Source organism: Molossus molossus, unplaced genomic scaffold (assembly GCF_014108415.1).
Source record: "Molossus molossus isolate mMolMol1 unplaced genomic scaffold, mMolMol1.p scaffold_m16_p_7, whole genome shotgun sequence".
Classification (NCBI taxonomy): Eukaryota; Metazoa; Chordata; class Mammalia; order Chiroptera; family Molossidae; genus Molossus; species Molossus molossus.
In genome coordinates, this window is record NW_023425401.1 from 25,942,961 (window position 1) to 25,961,062 (window position 18,102).

Here is an 18,102-nt window from a genome sequence, read left to right on the forward strand (position 1 = left end):
GCCACTAGATCTAGCGTTTGCCTCGTCGTCGTTGGGTGACAAGGAATTTCAGTGCCTGTTATTTGTCACGGTGAAGCCTGTCGGGTGATGATTCTTTTCATTGGTGTATCCTTCCAAACATATTTCATCACACCATGTGCACGGGAGTTCTTTGGGCGGGTACGTTGCATCTGGGTGTCCCCTCTCTCTTCTGCTCGCTTCCTTTCTCGCCCTCTGGCTCCCCCCCCCCCCCAGCCCCCTCTCCCTGGGTCGGGCTCACGCCCCCCTCCTCTCTCTCCAGCTGGCGGCGGGCTGTGCGCTTCCCGGACCTGGAGGACCTGCTCAGTCAGCTGCGGCCCCCTGCGGACGGCGCCTCCCTCGCCGCTAGGACTCGCCACTGTGCGCGGAATGGCAGCCGCAGCAGCATCCCCGCCGGCGGCGGTGGCGGCGGCAGCCTCGGCCACCGCGGAGGCTATTGTTCCCTGGTGTTAAAAGAGCGTTCCCTCTTTTTCATCTGAAACGAACAATAGCAGGGCAGAGCTTTGCTTTCTGCACTCCTTGGGAAGACATTCCGAGGGCGAAGGAAAATTCCCTGCCGGCCGAGTTGCGGAGCTGGACCCTGGAGCGCCTGCGAGCGGCATGGGGCTGCAAGCGAGGCGCTCGGCGTCCCGGAGCCGCGGGGCTGCGGGCGGGCGCCCGGGCGTCCTGCAGCTGCTCCCGCCGCCGCCGCCGCTGCTGCTGCTGCTGCTGGTGCTGCCGCCGCTGTGCCCGGGCGCCCGCGGGGCTGCGGCTCCGGGCCAGGCTGAGCCACCCACCCTCTATCTGTGGAAGACTGGTAAGTGGGACGGAGTTCCTCTTCTTTCACCCCCGCATCTGGGTCCACGTACGAAACTGCCGGGGCTTCGGGAGCGACCCCTGTGCTCCTCGGTGGCCCGGGTGTGCTGGGGTCCTAGGTAAAAGTGTGAGTCGTAGGAAGCAAATCAGGTCACGTCCGATGCTCTTTGGAAAGAGAAACCTAACTAAGGGGCATTAGTGAGTCACTGGAACGAACTCTCGCTGCTCTGCAGTTAATCAGGGCAAGCAGCGCTGCACTTTCCAGAGGAAGTGCAGCATTTTTAACCTCTGGGTTCTGTTCTGCTACGAGTTTCTTAAATCTGGGTCTAGCAGAGAGCCAGCCAACAGTGTAGTCTTGGTCTTTTATTCTGTCTTGGGGCACACTCTTTCCTCAGTACCATGATACAGATGGACATAGAATTGGATTTGTTGAGTACAGCTTTGTGATATGTGGGACACGTGGAAACGAGAGCATTTCTAACAGGGGACCGGGAACGGGGCTCCAGTGAGCTCACCGAGACCAGGTAAAGCTCAATTCTTCATGAGTGAATTGCAGGATATTTAAAGCGCACAGTTGTTAGGATGTGCACTTTCAACTAGGACGTGCAGGTGTAAACTTTTTCTGTCTGGAGAATTCTATTGCTTTGTTTTCCACCAACCAACAAAAGCAGCAACTAATTGTTCCTCTGAACCTCCTGGCAAAGTGCTGACTAGAGGTCCTGGCGGGGCAGTGACAGGCAGGAAGACAATACCCAGTGAGGAATTGCTGCTCCCTCTCCAGATGCTGCTTTCTCCTCCGAAGGACACAGAATTCTTCAGCAGACTTAAAGCTTGTGATGTTTATTGTGGAGTAAAGTGGGAAACATTCCTATTGTTTAGGACTAGGATTAAGTTTCTTGGTAATGCCTAAATATTAGGGAAAGGATGCAGTAGAAAGGAGGGAGAATATGTATGTGTTCACCATGGGACTGCAGACAAGTTGCAGAGTCTCTTTCTTCACTTCAGCTGTCTGTCCTTCCTCTGCTACACAGGCAGATCAGTCTACAGTTATACTGCTACCCTGAATTTTTAAAGAAGTTGTATCTATCCAACAACTTAGTGAGTGAACAGAAATTGATTTAAAGCTAACATGCATAATTTGCCTCACAGTGTTGCACAAAATACATACACACTCTGGTTTTTTAGAAAAGTCATTTGGGTTTGTGTTGGCTATTCTTGTTAACACTTGGACTTTACAGATCAGTTGATGAGTGGATGTAGATAAAATAAAATTAACTAATTTCAATTTAATAACAAAGAGTTGAAGGTCTCTCTAATTTAGCTGAAGTCATGGTTTTACTTTTCAAAAGCTTAGTCATCACAACAAACACTCATCAAACTATAATGTCCATTAGATGGTATTATTTGGATGCTTGGTAGGAGTTTCTCAGGTAAGTATTGGACAAAGTAATACTTGCCTGGTTGAAATTTGTGCTATTAAAATAACAAGAGCCAAGTAGTTATTTAGACAGAAGAAGAGCCTAGGCAACATTCACTGTGCAGGAACTGAGGTGCCAATATATGTCAACATAGATGTCATGGTGGGAACAGAAGCCAATAAACAGTTTAAAATACTGGAAAGCTGTCAGGAGCAAGGGTATGGAGACCTTGGTTCCAGTACCAGTTGCTGCTCTTGCTAGCCTTAGGAATGTTGGCAGTTTACTTAACTTTTGACCCTAGTTTTTTTCAGCTGCATATAAATATGATGATACCTTCTCTGACTATTCATAGTGTTACGAAGAGCAAATTAGTGAGTTATGGGAAGTAATGTATAAACTCCAAAGTTATGTGGATGTTCAGATATAAGTAAGCTAGGATGAGGATGATGACATCTTTTTTATTGTGATCCTTGGCTTGGTGAAAAATAATGGTGAATTAAACTGGGGAGCAACGTAATGACCTCTTTATTGTTTCTGAGAGGGAAAGGAGACTTTACCAGATCTATAAAGGAACTGAGAGTAGTTATTGGAGGAACTAGGGAGTATTTAAAGGGAAGGGATAAATTGTAAATGAAAATATAGAGATGATGGAATCATGAGTGTTTCTCATTGACGAAAGGAAAGACCTGGGAAGGGAACTGGTACAGAAAATGAGGTGAGACAGTCCAAGACATCTCTTCCACTGGGGTAAGCTTGGTCTTGGTACCGCAGATTATAGGGAGTCACATTGTTGGTGAGTTCTTTGAAGTGAGGTAGTGAAAGGTACCCTGGAACACTGTGTTCATCACCAACCATGTAGAATATTGGAAAGTCATTTAATAATGTTGGTTCTTGGTTTCCTATTTTGTGATATTCATTAATTAAAAAGATGAGATCTAAGAGCCTTGTCAGCTTGAAAGTGCTTCAAATGTATGTACACATATACATATGCATACATCATAAAAGCACATATATTCATATATACACACACGCATAGTGTATTGATGTATATATATGCATAATACATGAAGTTTATGACACAATATATACTATATAATGTATATTACATGAAAATTTAATGTATAATGTGTATTATATGAAAGTTTTATTAAGTTAGCTCACAACAAAGAATTATTGAGGACTCACTGTGTGACTTATATGAAGTCCCCATGGTAGTAGAAGCTGACCAGGATATTGTCATCCCTGCCCTCAAGAAACTCCCAATTGAGCAATACTGTACATACACAACAATTACAACGTGGCATACCATGATCATAAACGAAACACTGAAAGCATAGAGGTTGTGTAGGTGATAAAGGAGGTTGTGGAGGGTTTCAAAGAGGAGCTAATGTTGATCTGGATATTAAAGAATAAGCTATATTTTTACTCAGGAAGGAGAAGAAGCCAATTTCAAGCAGAGGAAAGAGAGAAAATAAAAACAACTAGCATGACAACATTCCTAGGTCTTGGAAGTACTGTAGCTCAAGTCCAGGGTGTTCGGTGGGAATGAATGGATTTAATGCCAATGAGGTGAGTTGGGGCCAGATTGTAAGAAAATCTTCAAACCATGGTAAGGATGTCAGAGTCTAACCAATAAACAGGTGGAAGCCATGGGAATCTTTGAGCAAAGGATTGACTAATTCTTTGCCCAGAATGGAGAGAGAGAAGTTAAGAGGCTAAAAGGTCACTAAGGAGAGGGACTAAGAGGCAAAGGGGATCAAAACTGAGACTATAGAAGTTATAGTGAAGAGTGGGTAGAGGACTAGGGGTCACATTGTAGAAGTTTTAGCTGAAGTGTAGAGTACAGAGGTCACAGTGTCTGCCAAGGAGATCTCCATCCTGTCTGCACCCAGTTACTTGAGACAGAGGATGTGAAAGAAGGAAGAACAGCTTTCTTGGGGTTGGGGAAAAGGAATATCAATTTAATCCAGTTATACTGAACTTGAGGTAGCAATAATCTATTCAGATGACTAGAACTAATGGGAAATTTAATGAATGGATGGGTAGTTTGGGAGAAAGAGTAGGGCTGATGGTATAGGCTTGTAACTCTATAAATATATGACATTTTAAGGTGTGGTAGTAGTTGGGGTTATTAAAAGAAGAAAATAATACTGAAAAGGATATTTCACAGAGAATATTGAGATGTAAAGGGCTACTATGGGGGAGAAACTGGTAAAAGAGCCCAAGAACCTGTGGTCAAAATGGGTCCAAAGAAAATGGCTATAGATACTAAGTGGAAGAAGACATTTCTGGAGGGGATGGTGGCAAAAGGTGTAAAAAAATTCCTAAAGGCTGGAAAGGGATTATGAAATATTTCAGAAAAGATGAAGGGAAAGGCGGAATTGGTAAGATAATTAACAGTGTTTTGAGAAAGGATATTTTAATGAGAGTGGTAGATATATAAACTTGATTGAATAAAGATAGTGGAAAGGTATATTATCAATAAAGCAGAATAATGAAGTGGTATTTAAGTCTCTCCAATACACTGTTTTGTTTTGTTTTTATCCTCACCCGAGGACAATTTTCGATATTTTGTTCAGATAGGGTCGGAGGGAAAGAGAGAGAGAGAAACATCGATGTGGAAGGGACACATTGAGTGGTTGCCACCCACACGACCCAACCAGGGCCGGGGATAAACCGCAGCCGACGAGGCACGTGCCCTTAGCGGGAACCGAACCCAGGTCTCTCCGGACCACAGGCCGACACTCTAACTGCTGAGCCAAACCGGCCAGGGCACTGTTTTTGTTTTTAACAAAAAAAACCCAAGGATATAAGATTTTGAAATATTGATTAAAATATAAAAGGTAAATGTTTCAACAATTTTGTCACAGTCATTTGAAAGATAACTTTCAAATTGCCTTTAAGAGAATAATTCGAAACTATATTTCATATACACAGAGGTAAAGCACTTATATTACGGGAAGATGAATAATTAGTGTTACTGACAAGGTACTTTTTCTCTTCTTAATTTTCTAGAATACGGAATTGTTTCAATAATAATTATGGCTAATTCTATTCACCTGGCAATTCCAAGTTGACAGTGAATGGAACAAAATGTGACTGACTTAACATGTCAGACAGAAAATAGTGAATAGACTCAACTTCTATCAGTTTTTGTCATAGAGAGATATTTCCAAAAAGGACATAATGAAATAATTGAATTAATGTTTATAATAATGAAATTACATTGAAATTCAATAAATAGGTACATGGTAGTCATTGTTCAGAACTCAGGTGATGAGAATATTGAAAGGTGTGAGTGTCTCTCAAGGAAATGATTTCTTACATTAAATGCTTCTTAAGTAGGTTCCTGTAATATAAGATAATACTATTAATGACAATCATTGTCTTGTACCTAATTGATTGTGCATAAAATAACCTCCTGCTTCATTCAATATTAAGTAAGTGTTTTCCTTTTTCTTTTCTTTCATGGAGTTGTACTAATATAAAATATTCTGCAATGTATATGGAAAAATATCAGTCTTTATCTTACTGTTCATTAAATAACGAAGGAAAGAGAGATGTCATTCCAGGTCCTAGTAACATGAGGGTAGCATTATCTTAATAAAAGTGCTTTGTCTTTAGTTGTGCTTACAGTTTGCCTTAATTTGGAATAGGACACAGTTTGCTCATTAAATGAAGGATAGGGTTGCCACAGAGTGAAAAGACTGGGCATCCATGTCCATTAATCCAGAGCAACATGGATTGAATATATAATTTCAAATGACTCTCTTACAGAATTATTTCACCTCCCTGAATCTTTTTTTCCTATCTCCAATATGAGTAAATAATATGTATTTCTTAGGGGTTTTCTGAGGACTAAATATGGTAACATGTAATGTACCAGTAGAGTGCTTAAGACATTAGAAGTTTAGTAAGTGGTAGTTTTATTATTGCTGTTATTCTGTTATATAGTGTAATGGCTACTTAATTTTATGACCTGGAGCAAGTCCAGTAATGTACATTAGCTTTCTCTAAAGCATTTTTTTTTTTTTTGGTAAATGTACTAGAAATTACAAATTGATACAGTAAGTGTGCGCAATACTCCAGCAGATTTCAAGGGAGTCAGTGTGGTGGGATGGAATGAACGTAGACCTTGGGATCCGACAAACCAGGGTTTAAATCTTGCTTCTTCCTGGCTGGTCAGGTGCTTATATGCTCTGACTTAATTTTCTTACCTTAGAATGGTGACAGAAATCCTGAAGTAAGAGGGCATATGCGATGTTTTAACGGGTAGTAAATAGCAAGCCTCTAACACAATGCTTTAAATATTGTAGACATTCAAAAAATGTTAGTTCCCTTTGCATTCTTTATCTTTCTGTCCCTAAAAATTACAAACTTGTAGGCATTACACTGATCCAACACATTTATCTGTCTTCTCCAACTAAAGGACACCATGGGAAATGAAACAAGTCTGGAAAGAAGTTACTTTATTATAGGTTTGGGTTTTTTTTTGATCCTGTTACTTTGGCATATATGTATATAGCATGGATCAAAGACCATAAAAATATTTTAAGCAGCAAATTCAGGGTGAATTATTTTATTAGATATTTTTATACTTCATTTTGTCTCGTGTCTCAGGGGATTTCTGAAGAATCAGAAATTTCACATTATTGCAATTGACATCGTCACATATTAAATTATTTTACAGTAGAGTTGCTTGTGGTTTATGCATTGTCTTGTTTTATTTGTTAGGTGATTATTTAAATAAACTTAAAAATACTACAGTTTATTTTTGTGCGGTGTGGCTCAGTGGATTGAACGTTGTCCCATGGACTGAGAGGTCCTGGTTTGATTCCCCGTCAGGGCACATGCTCAGGTTGCAGCGTTAATCCCCAGAGTGGGTGTGCAGGAGGCAGCTGATCAATGTTTCTCCCTTACATCAGTGTTTCTATCTTTCTCTTTCTTCCCCTCTCTCTAAAAAAAAAAAAAAAATCAATAAAAACATATTAAAAAAATACTACAGTTTATGTCTTGTTTTTCTACCCTTTTTTTATTATTATTATTATTTTTTTATTTTTTTTATTGATTAATTTTTGTTGCAGATGATTCTCCTTTTTTCCCCCACTGATTCCCTCCTCCCTCTCCCCTCTCTGCCCCTTCCCCAGATTGTTGTCCATGTCCACTGTTCATGCATACATGCGTATAAGTTCTGTGGTTCATCCCTCCCCCACCTCCCCACTCCTTAGGGAATTGTCAGTCTGTACCCCGCTTCCGTGTCTCTGGGACTACCCCATTCCTAAAACTGTTATGTTCATTATATTCCACAAATAAGTGAGATCATATGAAATTTGTCTTCCTCTGTCTGGCTTGTTTCACTTAGAATGATACCTTCCAGGTCCCTCCATGTAGTCTCAAAGGATAAGAGATCTTTCTTACCGCTGTGTAGTACTCCATTGTGTATATGTACCACAGCTTTTTGATCCATTCGTCTACTGATGGGCACTTGGGCTGTTTCCAGATCTTAGTGATTGTAAATAGTGCTGCTACAAAGATGGGGGTACATATATTCTTTCTTATTGGTGTTTTATGCTTCTTAGGGTATATTCCTAGAAGTGGGATCACTGGGTCAAATGGAAGATCAATTTTTAATTTTTTGAGGTGACACCATATTGTTTTCCATAGTGGCTGCACCAGTCTGCATTCCCACCAGCAGTGTACTAGAGTCCCCTTTTCTCCACACCCTCACCAGCACTTGTTGTTTGATGATTTGTTGATGGCGGCCATTCTGACAGGTGTGAGGTGATACCTCATTGTTGTTTTGATTTGCATCTCTCTGATGATTAGTGATGATGAGCATTTTTTCATATGTTTCTTAGCCATTTGTATGTCCTGTTTGGAGAGGTGTCTATTTAGTTCCTCGGCCCATTTTTTAATTGGATTCGTTGTCTTCCTTTTGTGGAGTTGTATGAGCACTCTATATGTATTGGAAATTAACCCCTTATCTGATATATCATTGGCAATGATGCTCTCCCATACAGTGGGTAGCCTTTCCGTTTTGATGATTGTATCTTTCGCTGTGCAGAAGCTTTTGAGTTTGATGTAGTCCCATGTGTTCATTTTCTCCTTTGTTTCTATTGCCTTAGGTGATGTGTCAGTAAAAATTCTGCTGCGTATGATGTCTGAGATTTTGTTGCCCACAGTCTCCTCTAGGATTTTTATGGATTCATGAGTTACATTTAAGTCTTTTATCCACTTTGAGTTTATTTTGGTGTAGGGTGTAAACCCTTTTTTTTTTTTTAGAATACATAACACAGTTAGTGCTCAAAAGTCATTAGTTATTTGAATCAAAAAGTCAAATGTTCCAGTGGTTTTCTGAGGTTGTAATATCCCAATGGACTGCGGTCGCTGAGGCCACTCCTTATGGAAACTGTAGATAGCTACCTGGTTTGCAAAATGATGGAAGCCCCAGTCAGGACTAATAGTAAGAGTTCTATAGAGTAGCACACACTTGGACTTTTTCTACATGTTATAGCTAAATTAAAAACGGGCTTGATGTTTTGGGATGAGATGCTGACATTCTGACTAGGGTGTTGGGAAAGTGTGATGTTCTTTGGAACCTTTAGGGGGCAATGAAGCTCCTCAACCTCTGACGTAAGTTTGAATGGTGACACTGCAGTGGATCTCTCCTGGAGGGGGCAAGTGGAAGTCTCGTAGTCTAGCAAATATAAAGAACAAACTCCCTAGGAATTAATGTAAAGACATGTTAGAGTGGTCCTTCAAGAAAGAAGCGTTGGGGAAGAAGCACTGGGGAAAATATAGCTCTCCTATCACAAGGACATCACAGTGTGTTAGAGGTGCGAATGAGTCATAAGGTAGAGATTTTTCTAACTTTTTTTACATCAGAGCTTTACTCTTGACACTTTAGAATACATTGAAATAATGAATGTTGAAGGAAGTTATGTTTAATCCCCAGCTACCCAAGCAAAAAGAAAAGTAATATTTAGAGGAAGTGATATAATAATTAAAAAACATATTTGGAAAGAGCGAGGGAAGCATAGCAGAAACTATGGCAAATCATAATCTCTCTTTTATCATTCTTACTGTTTCCATATTATTGCATTAAAGTTATATCATGAGAAAAAAATAAGGGCAGATGTGACAAACAAATGTGCTCCTTTATATGGACAGTAATTTTCAAATGACACATGTAATTGGGTACTGTTCAGGGGGTTCTGGGCCCCCGGAGACTTCAGGGATGGTCCACGTGGAACTGAGTGACATCAGTAAATTCAGGAGGGGCTGGGCATGACTGCTAAAACGTGGGGAGAATGTGAGGCATTGTAAGAGAGCAACAAAACAAGGAGAGAAAAGAGAAAACAGGCAAATCATCTGCATTCTTTTAAAATTATATTTAAAGCCCATAGTTTTGATAGGCTTCAACCTACTGCACATTTTCAATAAATAAATGATGGCATGTATCCACCAATACATGTATCTACCATTAAGTATCATACATCATAGTTTCACTGACCTAAATAGCCTCTGTGCTTTACCTGTTCATCCCTCTGCCTCTCCCCCTAAATCCACGGTAATCACTTATCTTTTTTCTGTCTCCATACTTAAGCTTTTGCAAGAATGTCATGTAGTTGATATGGTACAGTACAAAGCATTTTCAGATTGGCTTCATTCATGTAAGAATGTGCATTTAAGTTTTCTTCATGCCTTTTACTGGCTTGATAGCTCATTTAAAAAAAAATTCCTGGATAATATTCCATTGTATGGATGTAGCACAATTTCTCCATTGACCTGTTGAAGGATATCTTGGTTGCTTCCAACTTGTAGAAATTGTGAATAAAGGTGCTGGAAACATCCATGTGCAGGTTTTTGTGTGGATAGAAATTTTCAACTCTGTTGGATAAATACCAAGGGGCCCGATCACTGGATCATATGGTAAGAGTCATATGGTAAGAGTTTCGTACGGAACTGCCAAACTGTCTTCCGAAGCGGAGGCATTTTGCAGTCTCACCAGCAGTGAAAGGAAGTTCCGGTTGCTGCACACCCTCACCAGAGTTGTCAGTGTTTTGACTTTTAGCTCTTTTAGTTGGTGTGTGTTCTTGTACCTCATTGTTGTTTTAATTTGCTATCCCTAATGAACTAAGATGTTGAGCATTATCTCTTCACCTATTTATTTGTCATTCGCATATCTTCTCTGGTGAGGGATCTGCATTCTTTCCATCACCTGAGGAAGAGTAGCAGGAGCAGGTGGAACGCTCATGTGACAGTTCAAAGCCTCAATCCAGACTGGGCTGCACATGCTGTGCTTCTTGTTGTCCTGATGATATGACTCATCAAAGACATTCGTTTCATAAAGAGAAAGCACACATTGAAGTTAAGGAAAGAATCAAGAATCAAGGGAGATGGGCCTAAACTTGGTCTAGTTTGTAGCACCTTGAGGGGAACACCTTGGGAGAGCGTTTGGGAGTGATGAACGTTACCTTGAAATGAGAGAAAATGGTCTGCCATAATAAAGGTTAAATTGAGCTTACGGAGTTGTGAGATTTTTCAAGTGCATGACACACATTTGCACTGATACCTGACCATGGTCTGGTTAATAAACTCCATAGTTGTACATACACTTCTTGCTCTTGCATGGAGAAAGCCATGGGCTAGTATAAGGTTGAGGTACAATAGCCTCCTGAAATTCTGGGATGTGTGGAGGTCCACTGACATGAACCCCTGATAAGCTGACCTGGGGACCTAGCTGTCAAGGCATCCTGCTACTTAGATCGCTCCCACCGAGCTTCCCATGGACACAAAGTGTTGAGCACACCCAGAGCAATGACTCAGAAATGGGATAGTTTGTGTGTGTAAATAGGAGTAGAAATGCAAGACAGTATTGAAGTAGCTAACCTAGAACTATAGAGAAAACTTGATGGAAAATTAATTTTTCCAAGCAAATGTATCAGGCACAGGCACTGACTATGTAGTTGGAATAACTTAATTTATGGTATATGACCAATGCGAGGCTTTCTAATTGTGCCATGCATTCTGGATTAAACGTTATATCTTGAATTATAATAGCAGTAGCAATAATAGGACATTCTTGAGTATTGTAGATGGATGTGTTTGCAAGTATGTTCCATAATGTGTCTGCTAAAGAATGTCATCACACCCAGCCGGTGTGGCTCAGTGATTGAGCGACAACCCAGGCACCAAGAGGTCACTGGTTCTATTCCTGGTCAGGGCACATGCCCAGGTTGTTGACCCAGTCCCCAGTGGGGGGCATGCGGGAGGGGGCCAATCAATGTTCTCTCATCGACGTTTCTATCTCTCTCTCCCTCTCCCTTCTACTCTCTCTAAAAATCAATAAAGAAAAAATATAAAAAGAAAAATAGCAATGGCATCAGAACACAAATAGTGCCTATTTGGGTTGCACCATTTAAAGATTATTTTTGTTTTTTCCTACTAAAATCAGAGAATGCACTGTAAGTGGCAGAGGGGTCCACTGTATTCAGGCATTTCTCCTTGACTGTGAAAAAGATTAGTTGCAAATAATTGAATTCATAGCCTGAAATGAAAAAAGCACTGATTGCAAAGTAGTTAAGTAAATGTATATCTGTGCATGTATGATAAATAAAATGAGATGTTCAAGAATAAACTTTTGAGCCAGACAGACATGAATCTTGACCTAATTTTATTGTTTAAGAGTAAGATCTGTAATCTCTCTGTGTCTCTTGTTTCTTAACATGCCATAGGTCCTATATCAGTATCTACCTCTCCAGGTTATTTTACAGATAATTTGAGGCAAACCTGTAGACCACTTAGATGGTGCCTGGCACATATCAGTGCTTAGTCAGTGTTATCTGTTACTTAGTGTGACCCTGGTGTGAGCTGTAGGGACAGAGTTGGTCTCCTGCATCTGTATGCATCCTTTCCTTCTTTCTGATTCTTCCTCTTGATGCATATGCATCTCCAACTTCTCAACCTCTGGTATTGCTCTTCCTTCTACCTGTTGTCAGAGCCAACAGCACGGTTGCACAGGCCTCAGCTTTGCTGTTTTCAGAGTTGTTCCAAGTGTAGTTTTATTTTTACTTGTGATATGCATATCTTTGCCATGCAGGAAATACTGGAGGTGTAACTTTATAAGTGGGACTGTGCATTCCAAAATTCCTCTGTGTGGAAACACCTGAGAATATTCTTGGCAAGACTTCCATAGTCTGTGATGCTCAGAGAGAAAGGGTGTAGGAAGTCTACAACGATCTCTACCGAAGTGCCAAAGTTCCCTTTCCGCTTCTTACAGCAGAGTGTTCTTTCTCTCTCTCTCTCCTCTCTGTGTGTATATATGTCTATGTACCTGCCATGTATATGCCCTGTATATGTATATGCACATGTCATGTATATGATCTGCTCATGTATATATGTATGTCATATATAAAAATACCCTGTGGACACACCTCAGTATATGTTGTTCCAGATCTTCTGAAGAAAACTAAAATGTTTCTGAACTTGGAGAAGAGATAGTTAAATTGTTTCCTGCCCATTAGAACCTGTTCATCTGTACCTTCTCTAAAATGCATATAGCATTGGTAAACTTATGATAGAATTACAATAGTTTAATGCACCAGGACCAGCATATTCACACACATTTACATGCATACATACCTAGATGCATAAATACATAAAACATACATGCACAAATCACACAATCATTTATGACTAAATTACTACACAGGACTTCATAATTGTAGAAATGATTATACCTCCTCAAATATGTTTTAAATCTGGTATTTTTAGGGGTTACTTTTTAATTTTTTATTCTTGATCCTCACCTAAGGATATTTTTCCATTGATTTTCAGATAGAGTGGGAGGGAGAGAGGGAGGGAGAGGGAGAGAGAGAGAGAGAAACATCGATGTGAGAGAGACACGTAGGTTGGTTGCCTCCCACACGACCCCAACCAGGGCTGGGGATCCAAACCACAACCGAGATACGTGCCCTTGACCAGAATCAAATCTGTGACTCTTTGGTCCACTGGCCGATGCTTTAACCACTGAGAAAACTGGCCAGTGCTATAGAGGTTACTTTTTTAAAAATGTGCAATTTTGAATACTTTTCAATACAGTATTAATTAGACAAGAATTTATGTGAAAATTTTATTTTAAAAAATGTATGCCAACCTTATGCTCACCAGGCACCTGTTCATGTAAAAGATCTTACCGTACAAACCCTTGTTTGACCTCCCACTAACTTACAGCTTTTATTTTAAGATCCTTTTATAGAAAAATATCCTCAGGTGAGGATAAAAAATAAAAAATAAATAGCTTTTATTTTAAGATCCTTTTATGTCTAACCATCTTCCTGTGTTTGTCACACTGGTGCCTGAACAACGTCTTCAAACTGCAGTGTTGGCACAAATTTCCAAGAAGTATTCTTGTTCTAAGAGCATCTGCCTGCCGGCATATCCGTGAATATCATTTATATAAAATGCTACTTGTAAATATTTCACGTTGATTATGATATCATTGAGGCAGGACTTGTAACAGACCTGATGGATTAATGAGCCTTAACTATTATTTTGTGTGTGTATGTGTGTATAATAATGTGTATATTTTTTCTCATAAAAATAAAGTTCACTGAGAACCGCTGCATTACACAACTTTAAGGACTGCAGTCACAGTCAGAATTAGGTGACCCTTTCCTTCGTCAGTTTGTGTAGATTAGGTTCATTTAAGTAAAACTCGCAGGTGCCTATTTTATGCCGAGTTCTGAGCTTGTTACTGGGGAGCAAACATGAATATTACATGGACCCAGCCCTCCCAAGGCCCCTATTGTGTAAATATGTAATTCTTGTCTTATAGTAACTTAGGGTGAACTGATAGTAAAAACAGAAGCACACACACACACTTAGAACAGAGAAGGAGTGATTATCTTACAGAAGGAGACAGGAAAGGGAAGATTTTATAAAACACAAATTTGAAAAATAAAGTTTTCAAAATGGACAAAGGGAGAATTCCAGGCAAAGAGGACAGCTGGGAAGAAATGAGATGGCATGCATGTCCAGGGACAGCAAATTCTGAGGCACACAAAGCCCAGAATGAGCTAGAGTGGGAAGAAGGGTGTGAGGACTGCAGACCCGGCATCCTCAGGATCCTGGCTTTGGTTTGCTGCTGTTCGACTCATGGAATCTCGGGGCCCAAGTCTATTTGGATTGATACAGTATCGCCAAGAAGAAAAGAATATATTTGCAAACATTAAGTCATATGGGATTTTATGAATTTTAGAAGATTGTGAATTGTATAAATGAACTATTTTATTCCTCCTTACAAAGTGTCTATGAGAAATGCTCTTTCGGTAATGCAAATCAGAGTGAGTGTAGTAGTGGAGTATTCCTGCTTTCTGTTTTTTATTTATAATGGCGATTTAATACTTTGTTTTTTCCTCTATAGTTTTGATTAGACCAATGTTGAAATAAATAAACCTTAAATCTGTGTGCTGATTCTCCACTGGGGTCAGTGGCAGAGAATATAAATGGAGTGATGTGGACTGGGGGATGGTGTAATTGCTGGTTGTACTAACTTGTCTGTGTGCACTTGGTTAATTAAAGAGTGAACACCTTTACCCTGCTGTGGGTATATATTTGCCATCATTTAGAGACAGGGTCCAATTTCTTAAAAAAATCTCATAAGGAACAACATTGTTGACCAAGTACAATATCTGGTGTGCCCTGGCCAGTTTGGCTCAGCAGTTAGAGCATTGGCCCGTGGACCAGACAGGCCCGGGTGCAGTTTCTGCTAAGGGCACATACCTCGGTTGCAGTTTGTCCCCGGCCCTGGTTGGGGTCATATGAGTGGCAACCAGTCGATGTGTCTCTCTCATGTTGATGCTCCCTCTCACTCTATCTGAAGATGAATGTAAAAATGTCCTCTGGTGAGAATTAAAAAATATATATGTGTATGTGTGTGTGTACACATATATACACTCATATATATACACACACCTATATACACACACACACATATACACACACACACACACATATATATACACACACACATACACACACACACATACACACACATATATATATGGTGAGCCAAAGTTAGATTATGGGGTCCTAGTTTACAACCTTTGCCTTGGGCAAGCCTATAAGGTCTTTAAAAATCTGAAGTTTTGATATAGGGGCAGAAAAGATATTTAGAAGATACTTTCTTGAGTTTTAGAGAATGACTGCATGAGAATATACCGAACATCAACATCAAATTAAAGTGCCCGAACAGCCCTGTTGCCAGCCAACAACATTTCCCTCCACTGCTCTCCAGGCTGCGCTTCATTAGTTCTCATTAGTGGCCGGGCCCCCTGGACTGAGGAGCCCGCAGGAGCCAGGCATCTGCCGCCCGAGCTGGGGCATGGATTCACAGAGGTGCACGAAGATCACAGGGCTCAATCATTCTCTAAAACAGCTTCTTCTGACAGCTTGCAGTGGCGACTCCGCACTCTAATGGGAGAGTCATCAACATGGATTGGGATTTATGGAATCACATAACTCACCATGAAAGCTGTGATTACTGCCGAGAAAAACGTCTCTCTCCGTCTCTCACTGCAAGATTTAACGTAACTTCTTCAGTTCCCTTGGCTTGTTTTATAAGATAACTGGCTTAGAGCGGCTTCAGCTGGGGAAATTCCACAAGTAGAGAATAAATATTACAGGGCGGGCGAGGTTGTGTTTCAGCCTGGGTTGATCAAGCCCCGGCCTCACTCACCGTGAGCATCGTGATGTCCCGAAATGTGAAGATGGTTTCAGACCTTTCAAGTTTCTTCTCCTCAAAGTTGTTCTCTGTCTTGATGGAATCATCTAAAGGCTAAATGATTTGATTAGTTTATGAAAACTGGGGGGAAAAGTGATTCTTGTACCATATCGTTATATATAAGATGGGTCCGCTTCAGCAGCCATATGCAGAGTATTGGAATTGCTATCACAGGGCCAGTTTTTAAGAGCTTTTGGGATATAATTTAGATACCATGCAGTTTACCTGTTTGAAGTATACAATTCAACAGCTTTTAGTATATTCACACAATTGTATATTCCTGATCACAATAAATTTTAGAACATTTTTATTACTCCACAATGAAATCCTATATTTCTTAGCCATCACCCCAAAAACCCATTCCTCCTGTCTGGCCCAGCCCTAGGGAAATATTGATCTACTTTTTGTCTCTAGATTAGCCTATTCTGGACATTTCATATAAATCATGGTGTATGTGCTCTTTTATGACAGGATTTTTTTACTTAGTATGTTTTTAAGGCCCATCCACATTGTAGCATGTATCGGTAGCTCATTTCTGTATGCTGCTGAATAATATTCCAGTGCATGCATAGGCCAGTTTTATTTACCCATTTATCAGTCGATGAATATTTGAGTTGTTTCCACTTTGGGGCTATGATGCTGCTATGAACTTTTGTATACAAATTTTTGTATATTTTCACTTCTCTGTTAGATCTTATGGTAGCTATGTTTAGTGTTAAGCAAATGCCAGAATTTTAAGAAATCTTAATGAATCTTAAGGAACTGATAGACTATTTGAGCCATATTTCTTGAAATCAGCGCAACATCATATACATTATGTTTTCTAGGAACTTCAATGATGACATGGTTTTCATATGAGAAAATACATTAAAGTTCCAATCAAGATATCATTGTGTAATTAGAAGATAAATAGTAGAAGATAGCCCAGGCTGCTTTGGTTTAGCAGTTAGAACATTGCCCATGAACCGAAGGGTCTCAGGTTGGATTCAGCAGGTTAGGGCACATACCTGGGTTGCAGGTTTGATCCCCGGCCCTGGTCAGGGTCATGTGGGAGGTCAGTTAACGTGTCTCTTTCACTTTGATGTCTCTCTCGCTCTCCCTCCTCCCTCCTTTCCGCTCACTCTAAAAAGCAATGGAAAAATATCCTCAGGTGAGGATTAAAAAAAAAAAAAAGAAGGTAAATATAGGAAAGTGCTGTAGGGGGCCTAGTTCATAAGAATAAAAGCACATTTAGGAGGGAAATCTGCTGAAGTAAACATGAGCACAGTTGATACGGTGCCTAGAAAGGAGTTTGGGTTTTTTAATCTGATCATATAGTGAGGGCTTCAATAAAGGAAACAAAAATACGTGGGATGAGTATGCTCTCACGACTTAAAGAGAAGATGGCTTAATAACACTTATTGAAAATGCTCAGAGAAATCTAAGTGGAACTAATGAACAATTTAAAATGTTAATGCGTTTTAGAAGTTGTCCATTTGGTTTGTACGGCTGGTGAATGTAGTAAGAAAACCTGCCGGTGTTCACGGTATGCCGCAATTCTCCAAGCACACGGTCTTTCACAAGGTTCTCCAAGTTCTTCATCAACACCGGTCAGGAAGTAGAGTTCTCCTCCAGTGAAAGAGTAGTCTCAGGGACCTGAGGCTAACTGATTTGACCAAAACCACACTTTTACTATAAGACTAGCAGCCAAGGCAATGTTCTTGGGTTCTTTTATGCTAGGACATACACAAAAGTAGTAATTTTATAAAAAACACTTGAAAATATACTCCTAGTATATATTTTTTTAATCCTCACCTGAGGATATTTTTCCATTTTTTTTTATTTTTTTATTTTTTAGGTAGAGTGGGAGGGATGGAGGGAGGGGGAGAGAAAGAGAGAAATGTTGATGTGAGAGAGACACATCTATTGGTTGCCTCCCTGGTGACCCTGCCTGGGGCTGAGGATCGAACCTACAACCCACTTACATGCTCTTGGCTGGGAATGGAACTTGTAACCCTTTCATCCACTGGCTGATGCTCTAACAACTGAGCAAACTGGCCAGGGCTATACTCCTAGTATTTAATTGAAGAAGCAAAATTTAAGGGA

At 40.3% G+C, this 18,102-nt stretch overlaps 1 protein-coding gene across 1 annotated transcript in view; it reads left to right on the forward strand.

The window, feature by feature from the left end:
• Positions 1-379: 379 nt before the first annotated feature.
• Positions 380-18,102, forward strand: part of THSD7A (thrombospondin type 1 domain containing 7A) — a 399,001-nt gene continuing 381,278 nt past the window's right edge. The window contains exon 1 of the mRNA XM_036246730.1: positions 380-814. Within this exon, the coding sequence (XP_036102623.1) occupies positions 619-814 (196 nt within the window). The 5' untranslated portion in view covers positions 380-618. The remainder of the gene's footprint in view (positions 815-18,102) is intronic.